A 15,711-nucleotide genomic window follows, 5' to 3' on the forward strand; every position below is an offset into this window, starting at 1 on the left:
GTTTGCTCGTTAGTTGTTCTCTGGCTGGGTTCCGCTCACCTGGCTTATCGTCTTCTCCAGGTGTTCCTCACATGAACGGCTCGGCGGGCCCCAGCAGCCTGAACGGCATCCACACCTGTAAAGGTGAGCGCCTACCGACCGCCGGCCGGAACCGCAGAACCTAAAATAAAGCAAGTCTGAGGAATAATCATCGTAGTTCCTGCACTTCCTTTATGATGAGTTTGAAAACAGGATACTTTTTCCTTTTTATTTGTTTTTTTAAAATACAAAAAAAACACACTGCAAAAACGGAACTAAAAATAAGTAAAATTTTCTTAAAATTAGTGTACCTGTCCTTGATTTGAGCAGGTAAATAAGATGATCTGCCAATGGAATAAGATCTTTGCACTTAAAATAGGAACAACTCATCTCCATCATCTTATTTCAAGTGCAGGATGTCTAATTATCTTATTTTAGGGGTCAAAATACTCATTCCATTGGCAAATGATCATATTTACCTGCTCAGATCAAGGACAAAAACACTACGTTTAAGAACATTTTGCTTATTTTAGATCTGTTTTTGCAGTGCATCTAATATGCATCAAAGATGCGTAAAATTTTTTTAGTTTTATATAGAAACCACATGTTCTGTCTTTGATTTGCCACAATGACATCTTCAGTAACGTTCGCCCCTCTGGTTGTTTCGGGGTCTTGTTGCTCGTGCGTCATTTTTTTATTTTAGTCCAGACCGCTTTTTATTTCTGATTAAACTGAAATTCAAACTCTGGCCCTTAAAAGCTGAAGTTCAGGAGCCGCAGATTTTGAGTCGGACTTTAGAGAAGAACGATCAACGCAGTTTTCTGTCAGAAATGTTAGAATAAAACGGCAGACGTTTTATTCTAACAATAAATCTCCAGACGATAAACAGGTTGACATATAAATTCTCTTTGTTCACTGCAAAAGGGGAACTAAAAGTAAGTAAAATTTTCTATTCGCCAATGGGATGAGTATATTTACCCCTAAAATAAGATAAATAGATATCCTGCACTTGAAATAAGATGATGGAGATTAATTTCTCTTATTTTAAGTGCAAAACTCTTATTCCATTGGCAAATAGTCTCAAATTTTTCTGCTCAAATCAAGGAAAAATACCACAATTTCAAGAAAATTGTACTTACTTTTAAAAAATGTTTATCGCTAAAAAATGTTACTCTTCCACACTCCATGTTAATTGCAGAAAGTTTTGGGTTTAAAAGTGGTGAATTTCTTTATTTGTTAAAGGTTATTTCCACAAGGGAAGCCAACAGAAAACTTCAGCCACTAAATTCTGGTTTAATTCAGCAACAGAATTCACACCTACATAGATAAAAAGATGAATATGGGAAACTTTATTCCTAGGAGGGTTTTTTTTTTTTTTTACACTGAAAAAACCTTAAATACAGTGGGAATTAAATGAAATTATTGACTTAGATCAAAAAACATAAAAAAAAGTCTGGGCTGCACAGCAAGAAGGTCTTGGGTTCAAATCCCTGCCTGGAGGTTCCATGTTCTCCCTGTGCATGTGTGGGTTCTCTCTGGGTACCCTGGCTTCCTCCCACGGTCCAATTAAATTACCTTCAGGTTAATTATTAATATATTGCCATGAGGTCCTCCTGAATTCTACGGTTCTGTGCATCACACTGCAAAAACGAATCTAAAAAAAGGTATAATGTTCTTAAAGTTAGTGTATTTGTCCTTTATTTGAGCAGGTAAAGAAGATTATCTGCCAATGGGATGAGTATTTTGACCCCTAAAATAAGATAATTGCATAAGCTGCAGCTGAAATAAGATGATGGAGATGAGTTGTTCCTATTCTAAGTGCAAAAATCTTATTCCATTGGCAAATAATCTTATTTACCTGCTCAGATCAAGGAAAAATCCACAGATTTAAAGAAATGTTTACTGATTTTAGTTATTCTATCAGTTTGTGATCCTCCTTCCTTTGCCACAGACCTGACGGAGCTGCAGGTGACCGTCTCCGACGTGAACGCTCGTTACGACGCCCTGGGCGCCGACTTGAAGGAGCGTCTGGGCCGCCAGCGGGCGTCCCTGGAGCTGCGTCAGACGGCCCGGCAGAACGGCGAGGAGCTGAGGAGCTGGCTGAGCGACAGGGAGAGCAGCCTGACCCAGGGACACACCGCCTCGCCCTCTAAGCCCGAGGCGGCGCGCGCTCAGGCCGAACAAAACAAGGTAGAAGACGCCGTTTTTAGGCCTCTGACCACCTCAGCCCTCTGCTTCCCGTCCGTCTGATGGCAGACCGTTAAAACCGCTGCTTGTTTTAGTCGTTAGTCTTGTCGTTCTTGTCCTCTAGGCGCTGCTGTCGGAGCTGGCTGAGCACTCCGGGAAGGTGGAGGAGCTGAAAAGTACGCTGAGGAAGCTGATCGCTGAAAACCCCGATTCTCCGGAGGCCGACGCCTGGAGGGAGCAGCTGCAGGAGATCGGTAGGCGCTGCATTAGTCAGATAATCGCTCTGCAAGATGTACTGCAAAAACAGAACTAAAAGTAAGTGAAATTTTCTTGAAATCATTGTAATTTTCCTTGAGTAAATAAGACTATGTGCCAATGGAATAAGATTTTTGCACTTAAAATAGGAACAATTCATCTCCATCGTCTTATTTCAAGTGCAGGATGTCTAATTATCTTATTTTAGAGATGAATTGTTCCTGCTTTAAGTGCAAAAATCTCATTCTATTGGCAAATAGTCTTATCTACCTGCTCAAATCAACGAAAAATACACTCATTTCAAGAAATTTTTTACTTATTTTTAGTTCCCTTTTTGCAGTGTGAGGTTCATGGTTGGTCATGATCCTCCTCTTGTTCCGGTAAAAAGGTGTAAAAAAAACATAAAATCATTTCTTCTTCTATTGCAGCATCAAAGCCTTCCTAAAGTTTAAATCCACTCTTTAAATTTAGTGGATTTATTTCAAGTTGGGGGAGAACAAACACCTCCAAAGTAGCAGTGTGACAAATATTAGCATCTCCATCAATTACAGATACATCTGAGAAAAATTAGACTCTCGTTTCCCCTCATCTCTGAAAGTGAAACTTCTTAATAGTTACCGTATTTTTAGGACTATAAGTCGCACTTTGTTTTCATAGTTTGGCCAATCCTGCGACTTATATATCAAATTTAAATGGTAATTAATCCTGACCAGCATGAATAAAGGAGTAAACACTGCTGTCTATAGTATATATATTCATTGTAACATGATGAAGGAAGAATCAGAGACATCCCTGGTTTTCGTTAGAGAAACCTGGTCTCCTTAACTTAAAAATTTATTAAAACATTAATTTATAGACAACAAAGAACACATTTTGTTTCACTATTGGGTTATAATTTACGCAGCGGAGCGTTTGGACCCAGACCGAGACAGAACCCTGATATCAGAATCAGTATTTTTTTGTATGTAAAATCAAGAAAAGGACAAATTTTGTGTATCAAAAGAGATCATAAAGTTTTTCATCAATTTAATAAAAAGCGAATGAAAAAAAAAAAACATAGGGCTGAACGATATAGAAATAAAAGCATATCGATAAAATAGAAATTATATTGATTGATATCGATAATTCAACAAATTCAAAACATAGATTTTAAGTGCAGCCTTGGTCATTTTATGCTGTTGCTTAGCAACCTGTTTTTAGGTAAACACACAAACACTGAATTCAAACTAAACCCTTTATTCAACCATATTTTTACCAAAACTGCAAGTTTTTAAAAAAAATTAAAGGCGTGCTCTCTGAACTCTCTGAAGGGGGCGGAGCTTCCTGGGTCTGCGTTGTGATTGGTTGGGAAGATGTGATGATGTATTATTAACCTGCATGGCTAGAATGCAAAAGGAAGGAAAACTTTTATTCTATTGAACTTTTTATTGACCCTTTTCTTTCTATCCTTGTGTATATATTTTGTTATTCAGTTATTTTCCAGCCCTACACTGCAAAAACGGAACTAGAAATAAGTAAAATATTCTTTAAAGTTAGTGTTTTAATCCTTGATTTAAGCAGGTAAATAAGGTAATTTGCCAGTGGAATAAGATTTTTGCACTTAAAATACGAACAATTCATCTCCATCTGCTTATTTTAAGTGCAGGATGTCTAATTATCTTATTTTAAGGGGTCAAAATACTCATTTCATTGGCAGATAATCTTATTTACCTGCTCAAATCAAGGATTAAAACACTAACTTTAAAGAACATTTTACTTATTTTTAGATTCGTTTTTGCAGAGTAACTAAACCTCAGGATCGCGTTGAGAAGCACAAAGATTTTTATTCCTTTTCTCTTCTTCCCTCAGACTCCCGCTGGCAGGCGGCCAATCAGACGGCAGCGCAGCGGCAGGCGGAGCTGGAGACGTGCGCCGACCGGCTGGGCAGCTTCGCCTCGGCGGCGGGCCAGCTGGGCCCCTGGCTGACGGAGAAGGAGCTGATGATGAGCGTGCTGGGGCCCCTGAGCATCGACCCCAACATGCTGAACACGCAGAAGCAGCAGGTGCAGGTAGGAGGCGCAGAGTCGCACGCCGCCGCCGCCGCCTTCCTCTCCTCCCGGCGCCGCTCACAGGACGCCGTCTGTTCCAGTTCATGCTGCGGGAGTTTGACACGCGGCGGCCCCAGTTCGACCAGCTGACCCGCTCGGCCCGCGGCATCCTCTCCCAGACCGCCGACTCCACCGCTCAGGACCAGAAAGATCTGGAGGAGGTCCGCGCCGAGCTGGGCGCCATCTCCCAGCAGTGGGAGGACCTCACCGGCAGACTGACCCAGAGGTCCAGCCACATCGATCAGGCTCAGGGAACCAGCGAACGCTACCAGGTACGGTCGCCGTCTGCAGAACGACACGTTCCGCTCCGACGTTCTCTGAGATGTTCCGCTTCTCCCCGGCAGGCTCTGCTCAGAGACCTGGCGTCCAGCGTGGCGTCCCTCAGCGAGAGGCTGGACGGCCAGGCCTCGCTCAGCGCCCGGCCCGAGGCGCTGAGGCGCCGGCTGCAGGAGACCGGGGAGGTGCGCTCGGAGCTGGAGCGGAGGCGCAGCGAGCTGGCGGAGGCCGAGAGGCTGTGCGGGGAGCTGAGCGCCATCGTGGCCGAGCCGTACCTGAAGGAGGAGCTGAAGAAGCGGCTGGAGGGCGTCAGCGGGCCGCTGAGGAGCTTAGAGGAGAGAGCAGGTCTGGATCAGAGATCGTGACGCCGTAAAAAACGTCATGTTGGTTCAGACGTTCAGTCAGAGCCGTACCGTTTGAGACTTACTTCGCTGTTTCAGTGCAGAAATAAGAAGCACGTAACCTGCACCATTCAGCGATTTGACCGACTTCTATTCTGATCTGACTTTGGAATTGTATCTGCGTTTTCAAAAGCGTGAATAATTCAGCTCAGTTCATTTCATTTCTACAGAGCCAGCTCCAATCAAATGTTTGCGTCTCATGACGCCTTAGGAACAAATGCCTCCGATTAAGAATCTGGTTCAGCTTTGATTTAGTTCAAAACTATCTCTTTCTTTCCCGTACAAATATATGCAGATTGAATCAGACTTTTAAGTTCAAATTGTAGCAGAATGCAATCAAATAACCAAGGCAAGGCAAGGGAAATTTATTTGTGTAGCTCATTTCAGTACAGAGACAATGCTAAGTGCTTTACATGATTAAAATATAGGGGGGTGGGGGAAACAGAGAAAAGCAAGTAGGAATAAAATGTAGAAAAACAGAAACTAAAAGCAAACATTAAAAACAGCTGGACTACAAAGTTGAACTGATTATGTTTCATTAAAACAGTTTAATTAGAACAGTCGAAGGCAATCCTAAACAAATGTGTTTTTAATCTTTATTTAAAAGAACTCAGGGTTTCAACACTGAAATTTACTGCAATTTACCGCGATTTTCCAAGCTGTATGAAAACAAATTTTCGTTCTGTGGGCACTCTGTGCATGCAGGATGACTAATAAAGTTGTCAAAGTCTAGTCCAGAGCAGCAGAACCTCCCTGAGTCTGAAACGATTCATGTTTCCGACTAGGCCTGGATGATACAGAAAAAAAAACAATAAAATAGAAATCATATTGATTAATATTGATAATTATTAACTAATTCAAAACATGTATTCTAAGTGCAGCCTTGGCCATTTTATGCTGTTGCTTAGCAACCAATTTTTAGATAAAGACACAAACTCTGAATTCAAACTCAACCCTTCATTAAACCAGCTTTTCAGCAAAGCTGCAAGTTTTTAAAAAAGAAAAAAAGAACGTGTGCTCTCTAAACTCTTTAAAGGGGGCGGAGCTTAGTTCCTGGGTCTGCATTATGATTGGTTGAAAGGATGCAATGACTAATATTAACCTACATGGCTAGAATGCAAAAGGAAACTTTTATTGTTTTGAACTTTTTATTGACCTTTTTTTTCCATCATCGAGATATATATATATATATATATATATATATATATATATATATATATATATATATATATAGATAGATAGATAGATAGATAGATAGATAGATAGATAGATAGATAGATAGATAGATAGATATATAAATATTGTTATTGAATTATCGTCCAGCCCTACGTCCGACTTTAATCCGGACGTAGATGGCTACATGGCTAGAATGCAAAAGAAAACTTTTATTCTTTTGAACTTTTTATTGACCTTTATTTTACATCATCGATATATATATATATATATATATATATATATATATATATATATATATATATATATATATATAGATAGATATAGATATATAGATATAGATATAGATATATAAATATTGTTATTGAATTATCATCCAGCCCTATATCCGACTTTAATCCGCTCTCCTTCCTCCCAGCCGACGGTCTCGCTCAGCTGCAGGCGGCTCTTTCCTCCACGCAGCAGTTCCAGCAGATGTTTGAGGAGCTGCGCTCTTGGCTGGACAGGCAGTCGCATCCCAGCGAGTCGCCGTCCGACTCCCTGCCCTGCCGACCCGACGCCGTCCGCTCCCTGCTGGCTCAGACCCAGGAGCTCCAGCGCGCCGTCGCCAGCCAGCGGGGCTCCTACGAGCTGATCCAGGCCGAGGGCGTGTCGCTGCTCGCCACCCTGCCCGCCGACGAGCGTGCCGCCCTGCAGCCCCGCCTGGCCTCGCTCAGGCAGGACTGGGAGGGCTTAAACCAGCGGATCACGGAGCGCGAGACCAGGCTGAGGAACACGCTGAGCAAGGCGGAGACGTACCAGCAGCACAAGGCCGAGCTCATGCCGTGGCTGGCGGAGTGCGAGGAGAAGGACGGCGAGATCCGGCCGTCGCTGGACCCGTCCGTCCTGGAGGACTCGCTGCAGAAGGCCCGAGCGCTGTCGCTGGACCTGGAGAGGAGGCAGCCCCTGCTGGAGGCGTTTAACGCCGCGGCCGACCAGCTGCTGGAGCAGTGCTGCGTCGGGGAGGAAGAGGTGAGAGCCGTCAGCGTTTATTCTTCAGTTGAATAAAGACAAAACTGAAGGAATAATATTTGGACCAATAGAGGAAAGATCAAAAGTTAGCACACAGCTTCAGTCGCTTCAGCTAAAAACCACCAATCAGGCCCGAAACCTGGGAGTAGTGATGGACTCAGACCTGAACCTCCAAAAGCTTCTAAAGACAATTACAAGGTCGGCTTTCTATCACCTGAAGAACATTTCTAGGATTAAAGGACTGATGTCTCAGCAGGATCTGGAAAAACTAATCCATTAATTTATATTTAGTAGAATTGATTACTGCAACGGTGTTTTCACAGGACTTCCTAAAAAGGGGATCAGACAGCTGCAGCTGATCCAGAACGCTGCTGCCCGCATCCTCACTAAGACTAAGAAAGCAGAGCACATAACCCCAGTTCTAAAGTCCTTACACTGGCTCCCTGTATCTCAGAGAATAGACTTTAAAATACTTCTGTTAGTCTATAAATCCCTGAATTAGCACCTAAATACATCACAGACTTGTTATCAGCGTATAAACCATCCAGACCACTCAGGTCTTCTGGCTCCAGCCTACTCTGCATACCTAGAACCAGAACCAGAACCAGACATGGAGAAGCAGCATTTAGTTCCTATGCTCCACTGATCTGGAACAAACTCCCAGAAAATTGTAAAGCTGCTGAAAGCCTGAGTTCCTTTAAATCAAGATAAAAATCACATTTGTTTAAGATTGCCTTCAACTGTTCTAGTTAACTGAATTACCACTTTTTTGTTCTAATTTCTATCTACATTTTATTCCAACTTGCTTTTATTCTGTTTTATTTTGCTATATTTTAATCATGTAAAGCACTTTGCATTGTCTTTGTACTGAATTGTGCTATATAAATAAATTTGCCTTGCCTCGTCAGCGAGCGACTCTGAGAGCTTCCTGGAGACGTTAGCTCCTTATAAAAACACGTTTTTCTTTATGCTTGGAAGTTACGAGACGAGAAGGCGCAGCTGAACCGGCGTCTGGACAGCCTGAGCGAGGGCCTCCTGAATCGGACCTCGCAGCTGGAGGAGCTCTCCAGCCGCCTGAAGGAGTTCGAGGAGGGCAGACAGGCTGTGGAGAGGAGGCTGGAGGCCGCCAAGCATCAGATTGAGGTCCAGGAGGCTCTGGGGCCCCAGGTACTGCATTAAATTATCATAAACTCAAATAATCCTGCTGTTTTTTTTTTTTTTAACAGGGTTCCCACGGGTCCTTGAAATCCTTGAAAGTTTGTGAATCTGAAAAAATAAATTCAAGGCCCTTGAAAGTTCTTGAAAACAGCCAAAAAAACACCTTGTCCTTGAAAGTCCTTGAATTTTTTGTGGGGTTGAAAGTTCACACTGATGACGACTCGTGTCATTATTTTACTATCACACAATCTTTTAAAATTATGTTAATTCCGCAGACTTTTAATTTGCAAAAGTACGTTTGCTCTTCTTCGTTAGTTGGTAGGCTACGGTTTAGGCCTACGTGCGTCCGATAGGTTACATTCACTCAGTGTTGGCAACTCAGCGACTTTGACGCTATATTTAGCGACTTTTCAGAGTCAAAGTCAAAAACTATCTTAATCAAAGATGAAAGTAAGTGAAACAAATTGATATAATTCTGAACATCTCAATGCTGCACTTTTTTCCATAAAATTCCATGAAACGGTAGGCTAATGTACATCTTATATGTAATGTAGTATGGCATAGCCATGTACTGTGGATATAAATGTAGGCTATGAATATGATCAATATCAATGTAGGCTATAAATTAAGTCCACTTTCTTGCATTGCTTCTGACCCAACAACTTCTATGCCGTTTAGTCTTTTTATTGAATTTGCATTGTATTAAAATATAATAACCTATTCAGCGGTCACAGTAGGTAAATGCCGCCACGTGTGGTCCTTGAATTTGAGGAAATTAGTCCTGGAAAGTCCTTGAAAGGTCCTTGAATTTGATGTTCACCAAGGTGTGGGAACCCTGTTTTAAATAAACATCAAATTAAATTAAATGAAAATCTTCTCCATGCAGGCGTGCAGCGCTAAAAGTCTGGAGAGGCTGAGGAACCAGCAGGAGAGTCTGAGGTCCCTGCAGCCTCAGGTGGTCTACCTGAAAGACCTGGCCCAGGGGCTGGTGCAGGACGCACCCCGGACACCAGGGGGCAGCGCTGAGGGAGCGCAGCGGCTCCAGGTGCAAGCCAAGGACACAGAGAAAGACTACGCCGAGGTCACGGATAAGGTGAGGCGAGAAGGTGGAGATCACGGCGGGAGGAGGGTCTGTTAAAACGTAATTTAACGTTATTCTGGAGGTTGGGGTGAAGATTTCTCTCCAAATATCTCTCGCTAATTACTGACGCTGTGTGCAGCTTTTGCTCAGGACCTAAAGTCTCCAAAAGACGCTTCAGAAGCATTAAATCCAAAAGAAATAAACTTAGAAACAGCTTCTTCCTAAGAGCTGTGAAGGCAATCGCCCCTGATGAGAAACGTTAAAATCGCCCCACGGTTACTCATCATCGGTTATCTAACATCATTTTTTACAATCACGTTAATGTTGCTGCCTATTTGCACATTATTATCTCAGGATATCTAAATAGACTTTTCTGTAAATAAAGCCTCAAATCGTTGCGCAAAAGCACCTAATCACCTCATTATTTGTTATCTGGTTTAGACAAACTTTTAAATCTTTTCTTATTTTATTTATTATTTTTTTTAAACTTACAGATATACAATATACAGAGCAATGTAATTTACACTGCATTACTGGTGTGAATCACAACAATAATACATATAACCAACAACCCAGGAGCAGGGTACACACCACAGGCAGATATATTTTCAAATTCACAAAACTAGATTGTTATAAGTCTTTGATCTTATTTTAATTTTATTATATATATATATATATATATATATATATATATATATATATATATATATATATATATATATAATTTTTTTTTTTTAATTTTTATTTTTTATTTTTTTTACATTATAATGGGGGGGGGGGAGAAACACCGCAACCCTTGTTCATCGCCTGTTTATCTGTCTCTTTATGTGTAGAAGGGGCCGAGACTCCGACTTCTTTTGTATTCTTTTTTTTTTATATATATTCTTATGTTTTTCTAATTTTCTTTTTGATCCACTGTATATAACTGATGCACCCTTTCCTACTCCTGACTATTGACTGACTATTGAGCCGATGTGACAAGTGAATTTCTCCAATGTGAGATCAATAAAGACTATCTTATCTTATCTTAGTTCTAGCCGCAGTCGCCAAATGGAAATTTCAGATATAGGACGCGGTGACAATAAAGAATATTAGATTTTTTTTTTTCTTGTTTGTTTAAAAAAGTCCGATCCGGTCGGCTCGCGTATTACAGCAGACCCCCCCCCCCCCCCCCCCCCCCCCAGCTGTGGAAAGCGACCACAGCAGTCAGGAAACATCAGCAGTTCATTCATGGTGCAGCGCAGGAAGGTGATTATACCTCGGATCAGCTCAGAAACGGCGCCGCTGCTGCAGTCATATATGGTCAGTGTGGACGTCGGCCGCTAAATCATCGCTGGAAATGTAAACCAGAGCGAGGAGAATGCAAACCCGCAGCGCCGCGTCTGCTTTCCTGCACCTCAGCTTTAGCAGATTCCATGTAAGGCGGCGGCTGAACGCCACCAGCGGGTTAATTACCGAAGCTTTATTAATCTGTTAATAAAGACGAGCCTTTCTGAGGAATTCACACATTTGGATGGTTGGATCTGAAGGAAACCTTTTAAAGCACATTCAGACACGTTTGGTGTTTGATGCGTTTTATTCTCTTTTTTTTTGCAATTTTTCCGACAGTGTTGGAAACAATTTTTAAATGTGCTGTGAGCTTCTGGGAGCAACACGGAGTCGTTTTTGAAAATGAACAAGAAGAATTATGTCAGCTTTTCCCCCACAGACTGATGTGATTGTGGGAGACAACTCAGGCTTTCTAAAGCTCAGCTGGACTTTACAGTTTATTGTTTATTGATAAAAAGATCCCCATTAGCTTTTCACCAAAAGTGGGACCAGCTAGTCTTCCTGGGTTCCACAAGACAAAACAAAAACCACTTAACAATAAAACATTGTAGACATTATGATTGATGTCATCAGAAATCATTAATTGAAGTTAATACATTCACATCTATTACGTTAACTATCACTTTCATACAGTAAATATGTTTATTCACTACTCACTAAATTTAAATAGTGCATTCTTAGACTTAGACTTAGACTTAGTCAGCTTTATTTGTCATTTTGTATGCACAGAACGAAATTTCGTTTGCATACAGCTTGAAAAATCACAGTAAATTGCACTAAATTTCAGGATAAAGATGCAGCAGCAATTTATGTAAACAATTGAAATGTAAAACAATGTAAACAGTGCAGGGGAAATAGACAGTGGTATCCAGGAGAGTATTGTTAAAACTGTGTAATATACGAATGTGGTACAGAGTCCATTTGTGGCTACGGCATTTCAGCAGTCTGAAGCATTCTGAAGTAATAGTTAAAAGATACTTTACTATTCAGTGGGCAATTATTCCAATAGCTGATGGCACGATAAATAAATGTTCTCAGGGGCGGTTCTAGATAGGGGCCAACAGGGGCCCATGCCCCTGTAGAAATAGTCCTGACCCCTGTTATGGCCCCTGTACTAAAGACATGATATTAAATACACTTCTCAATTATTTGCAATGGCAAAGAAACCATAACTGATTGGTCACTTTGAAAAATATGTTTTACCTATACAATTTTACTCTAAAAAGTAAAACCGATAATGCAAACTTAGTGCATTTATTTTTTTATTTAAAACTTAAGATGTTTCACGTTTAGCTTTAGCTGTATTGATATCGAGGAAAAGTTTTCAACTGCTAGATCAGGGGTCAGAAACCTGCAGTTCCAGAGCCACAAGTGGCTCACTTAATATTATTACACAGTTAAATATTGCCATTTTATTGTTTTTTTTAATTATTGTTGGGCCCCTGTGAAAAAACACTGGCCCCACCTTGGCCCCTCTGGTAAATTTGGCCTAGAACCGCCACTGCTTTAATGCATTTGATTTTGGACATGGTGACATCATCTGACCACCGTTAGCTGACCCTGTCACATAAAAATGAACCTGATCACATCTGACAATTTGATTATATAAGAAAACAGATTGAAAAGAGTAGACGGTGTTTCTAAAAAAAATATTGTTGTATTGTAAACCCATCTGTACCATTAACCAGGACAGTCGACGTTGCATACTGATGGTGTTTGTTCTTATGGAACAATGTAAAACCAACCTGGGGACTCCATTATGCGCAGTTTTTAATTTCCCTAGTTGACCTTTAGATGCGGAGAACCATACAGATTCTAGAGACTCCATTCCGTGGCTTCCATGTAAATACATTTTATAATCTACTTTATTATTATAAAAGCTGAAGCTATATTCATGAACGGTTTCTGATTATAATGGATACAATGACGAGTTTCTTCAACCCCACTTCCACATGAAATAAAGTGGCGAGAGTTACACTGACAGCAATGATGTTCAGATTAATTTTTATAACTCGTGCTTCTTTATAAAAACAAAACCTGACGCACCCCGGACACCAGGGGGCAGCGCTGAGGGAGCGCAGCGGCTCCAGGTGCAAGCCAAATCACGGCGGGAGGAGGGTCCGTTAAAACATAATTTAACGTTATTCTGCCGGTTGGGGTGAAGATTTCTCTCCAAATATTTTGGGACGCTCTCGCTAATTACTGACGGTGCGTGCAGCTTTTCCTCAGGACCTAAAGTCTTCATAAAACGCTTATAAAAGCATTAAATCCAAAAGAAATAAACTTAGAAACAGCTTCTTCCTAAGAGCTGTGAGGGCGATCGCCCCCTGATGGGAAACGTTAAAATCGCCTCACGGTTACTCGTCTGTTATCTAACGTCATACGTTACAATCATGTTAAAGTGCACTTTTCTGTAAATAAAGCCTCATTGTTGCACAAAAGCACCTATTTACCTCATTATTTATTACTTTTGTATAAGTCGTGCCTCTTTATAAAAACACGCCCTGACTGAAGCCCCTCCCCCTCCATCAGATCGAGCAGTGCTGCTCCTCCCTGGAGTCGCGCCTGCAGGGCGTCGGCGAGGTCCAGGCTCACGTCCGGGACGTCTTCTCCCGCCTCGCCGACCTCGACGATGAGCTCGACTCCCTGAGTCCCGTCGGACGCGACGCCGACTCCCTGGCCTCGCAGGCCGACGCCGTGAAGAGCTTCCTGTCCCGTCTGTCCGACCTGAGGACCGAGCTGGACGGACACGCCGCAGAGTGCACCTCCATGCTGAGGAGGGAGGGCTCCTCGCCCGACCTGCTGGCTCTCAGACGGGAGACGGAGGCGCTGAGCCGCCAGGCCGGGAAGGTAAGAGACGCACGGCGATCACAAGCTAGCTGCGGCGTGACGTCCCCCTCATCGCTTCTTTATCCGTCTGCAGCTGAGTGAGCGCGGCCAGGCCAGGCTGGGTCAGATCGAGGACGCCGCAGAGAAAGTCCAGGACTTCTACCGGCTGGTGGCGGAGCTGCAAGGCATGCTGGGAAGAGCCGAAGAGGGGCTGAACTCGCAGGGAGCGGTCGGCACGGAGGTGGAGGCGATCAAACAGCAGCTGCAGGAGCTCAAGGTAGGACTGGCTGGTGTTTGAGATAAATAAAAAAAGTCACTTTACTGTTTGTAAAGCTGTAAAGGTGTGACTTCAGCAGTGAGATTTGAGTTGCATCAATCATTCGACCAGAGATCAGAGCTGAACAGTTTTTATTTGTCGGGTCTTGATGGTTGATCGTGTTCTTCTTCCCTGTTCATTAAAAGGATTGAAACCGAGAACTTCAGCATTTTTAGGTCATAAAAGCATCATGGGGATCATCTTTATGCCGGATTGAACTGTCAAAGCAGCTTATTTGTCTGTTTTATGTGTAAGTCTTCAGAAAAAAAAAATGTCTGGTTGGTCAAAATCAAATGAAACCGATAAATCGACCAGGAAACGATTCAGATCAGATTCATACTTCATTGTCCCCACGAGACAATTTGGCTTCAAACATAAAAAAAAAAAAAAACATCTTACAGCTGAAGGCAAAGATTTCAATGTTTTAACTAAACACTGATAGATTGGTAGTTGCTGTTGACGGCTTTTAATGATCATTGGGGGGGTCGTGTTTTTTATGGTGATTAATTTTGAGTCTTTTTGGTTTTAGTGACATTGAGGAGATTGTTGTCTTTGCACCATCAGGCAAAATGGGCAACAGGGTCTTTGCAGGCTGTGACTGAGTCCTGGTCTGATTATTTGAAGTATTCAGTGATGGGAGATGGTCTAAGGCAGTCGTTTGTATAGAGAGAGAGAACAGGAAGGGACTGAGAACACGGCCCTGTGGTGCACCGGTACCAGGGCTGGACGATAATTCAATAACAATATTTATCGATAGACCGATATCGATGATGGAAACAAAAGGGTCAATAAAAACTCCAGTAGAATAAAAGTTTTCTTTCCTTTTTGCATTCTAGACATTTAAATTAATATTGCAGTTATTACATCCTCCCAACCAATCACAACCCAGACCCAGGAACCAAGCTCCGCCCCTTCAAAGAGTTCAGAGAGCATTCGTTCTTTTTTCTTTTCTAAAAACTTGCAGTTTTGGTAAAAAGTTGGTAGAATAAAGGGTTTGAATTCAGTGTTTGTGTCTTTATCTAAAAATAAAATAACCAGGGTTGCACTTAAAATAAATGTTTTGAATTTGTTGATAATTATCGATATCGATCAATATGATTTTTATTTTATCGATTTGTTTTTTTTTCGATATCGTCCAGCCCTAACCTGTGCTGATGATGATGATGAAAGGAGATGTCGTTGAGAAAGTTTCTGAGGAGAGAAAACTGTAAAGTTTGCTGATTACCAGATGTTGTTTGTATTAAAAGCCTGATTGGTGCATTTCTCCTTTAAGCTGATGTGTTAAAGTGTTTCAGCTCTTCAGATTTTAATTATTTTCAATGCAATTAATTTTTTGGTCTTTTGGATGCAAATAATTTCAGTTTAAGATCAAACAGGACAAACCCTAAAAACAGATGATTTTGCTTTTTCGTCCAAAAACTTTTCCTTCCAGCTGTCACCAGTTTTCTTCCCACCGTAGAGTTTTACTGTTCGGAGTGTCGGCTCTTCAGCGCGTTGTTCTGAGCGTTTAGCAAGTCAGGAAGTTCTGCAGCACGCGCTTCATGCTGCTCCCATTTCTAAATCATTTAAACCATTTATTTTATGCTCTGA

General features: G+C 41.9%; 1 protein-coding gene across 16 annotated transcripts in view; it reads left to right on the forward strand.

Moving 5' to 3' along the window:
• Positions 1-15,711, forward strand: part of macf1a (microtubule actin crosslinking factor 1a) — a 315,238-nt gene that overhangs the window by 206,137 nt on the left and 93,390 nt on the right. For all 16 annotated transcript variants that reach the window (XM_036145777.1, XM_036145778.1, XM_036145779.1 and 13 more), the window contains 11 exons: positions 61-123; positions 1,970-2,208; positions 2,330-2,459; positions 4,309-4,508; positions 4,589-4,819; positions 4,892-5,168; positions 6,816-7,408; positions 8,387-8,575; positions 9,453-9,659; positions 13,509-13,826; positions 13,900-14,082. In XM_036145777.1, coding sequence (XP_036001670.1) covers positions 61-123; positions 1,970-2,208; positions 2,330-2,459; positions 4,309-4,508; positions 4,589-4,819; positions 4,892-5,168; positions 6,816-7,408; positions 8,387-8,575; positions 9,453-9,659; positions 13,509-13,826; positions 13,900-14,082 — 2,630 coding nt within the window. The remainder of the gene's footprint in view (positions 1-60; positions 124-1,969; positions 2,209-2,329; positions 2,460-4,308; positions 4,509-4,588; positions 4,820-4,891; positions 5,169-6,815; positions 7,409-8,386; positions 8,576-9,452; positions 9,660-13,508; positions 13,827-13,899; positions 14,083-15,711) is intronic.

Source organism: Fundulus heteroclitus, chromosome 13, assembly GCF_011125445.2.
Source record: "Fundulus heteroclitus isolate FHET01 chromosome 13, MU-UCD_Fhet_4.1, whole genome shotgun sequence".
NCBI lineage: Eukaryota > Metazoa > Chordata > Actinopteri > Cyprinodontiformes > Fundulidae > Fundulus > Fundulus heteroclitus.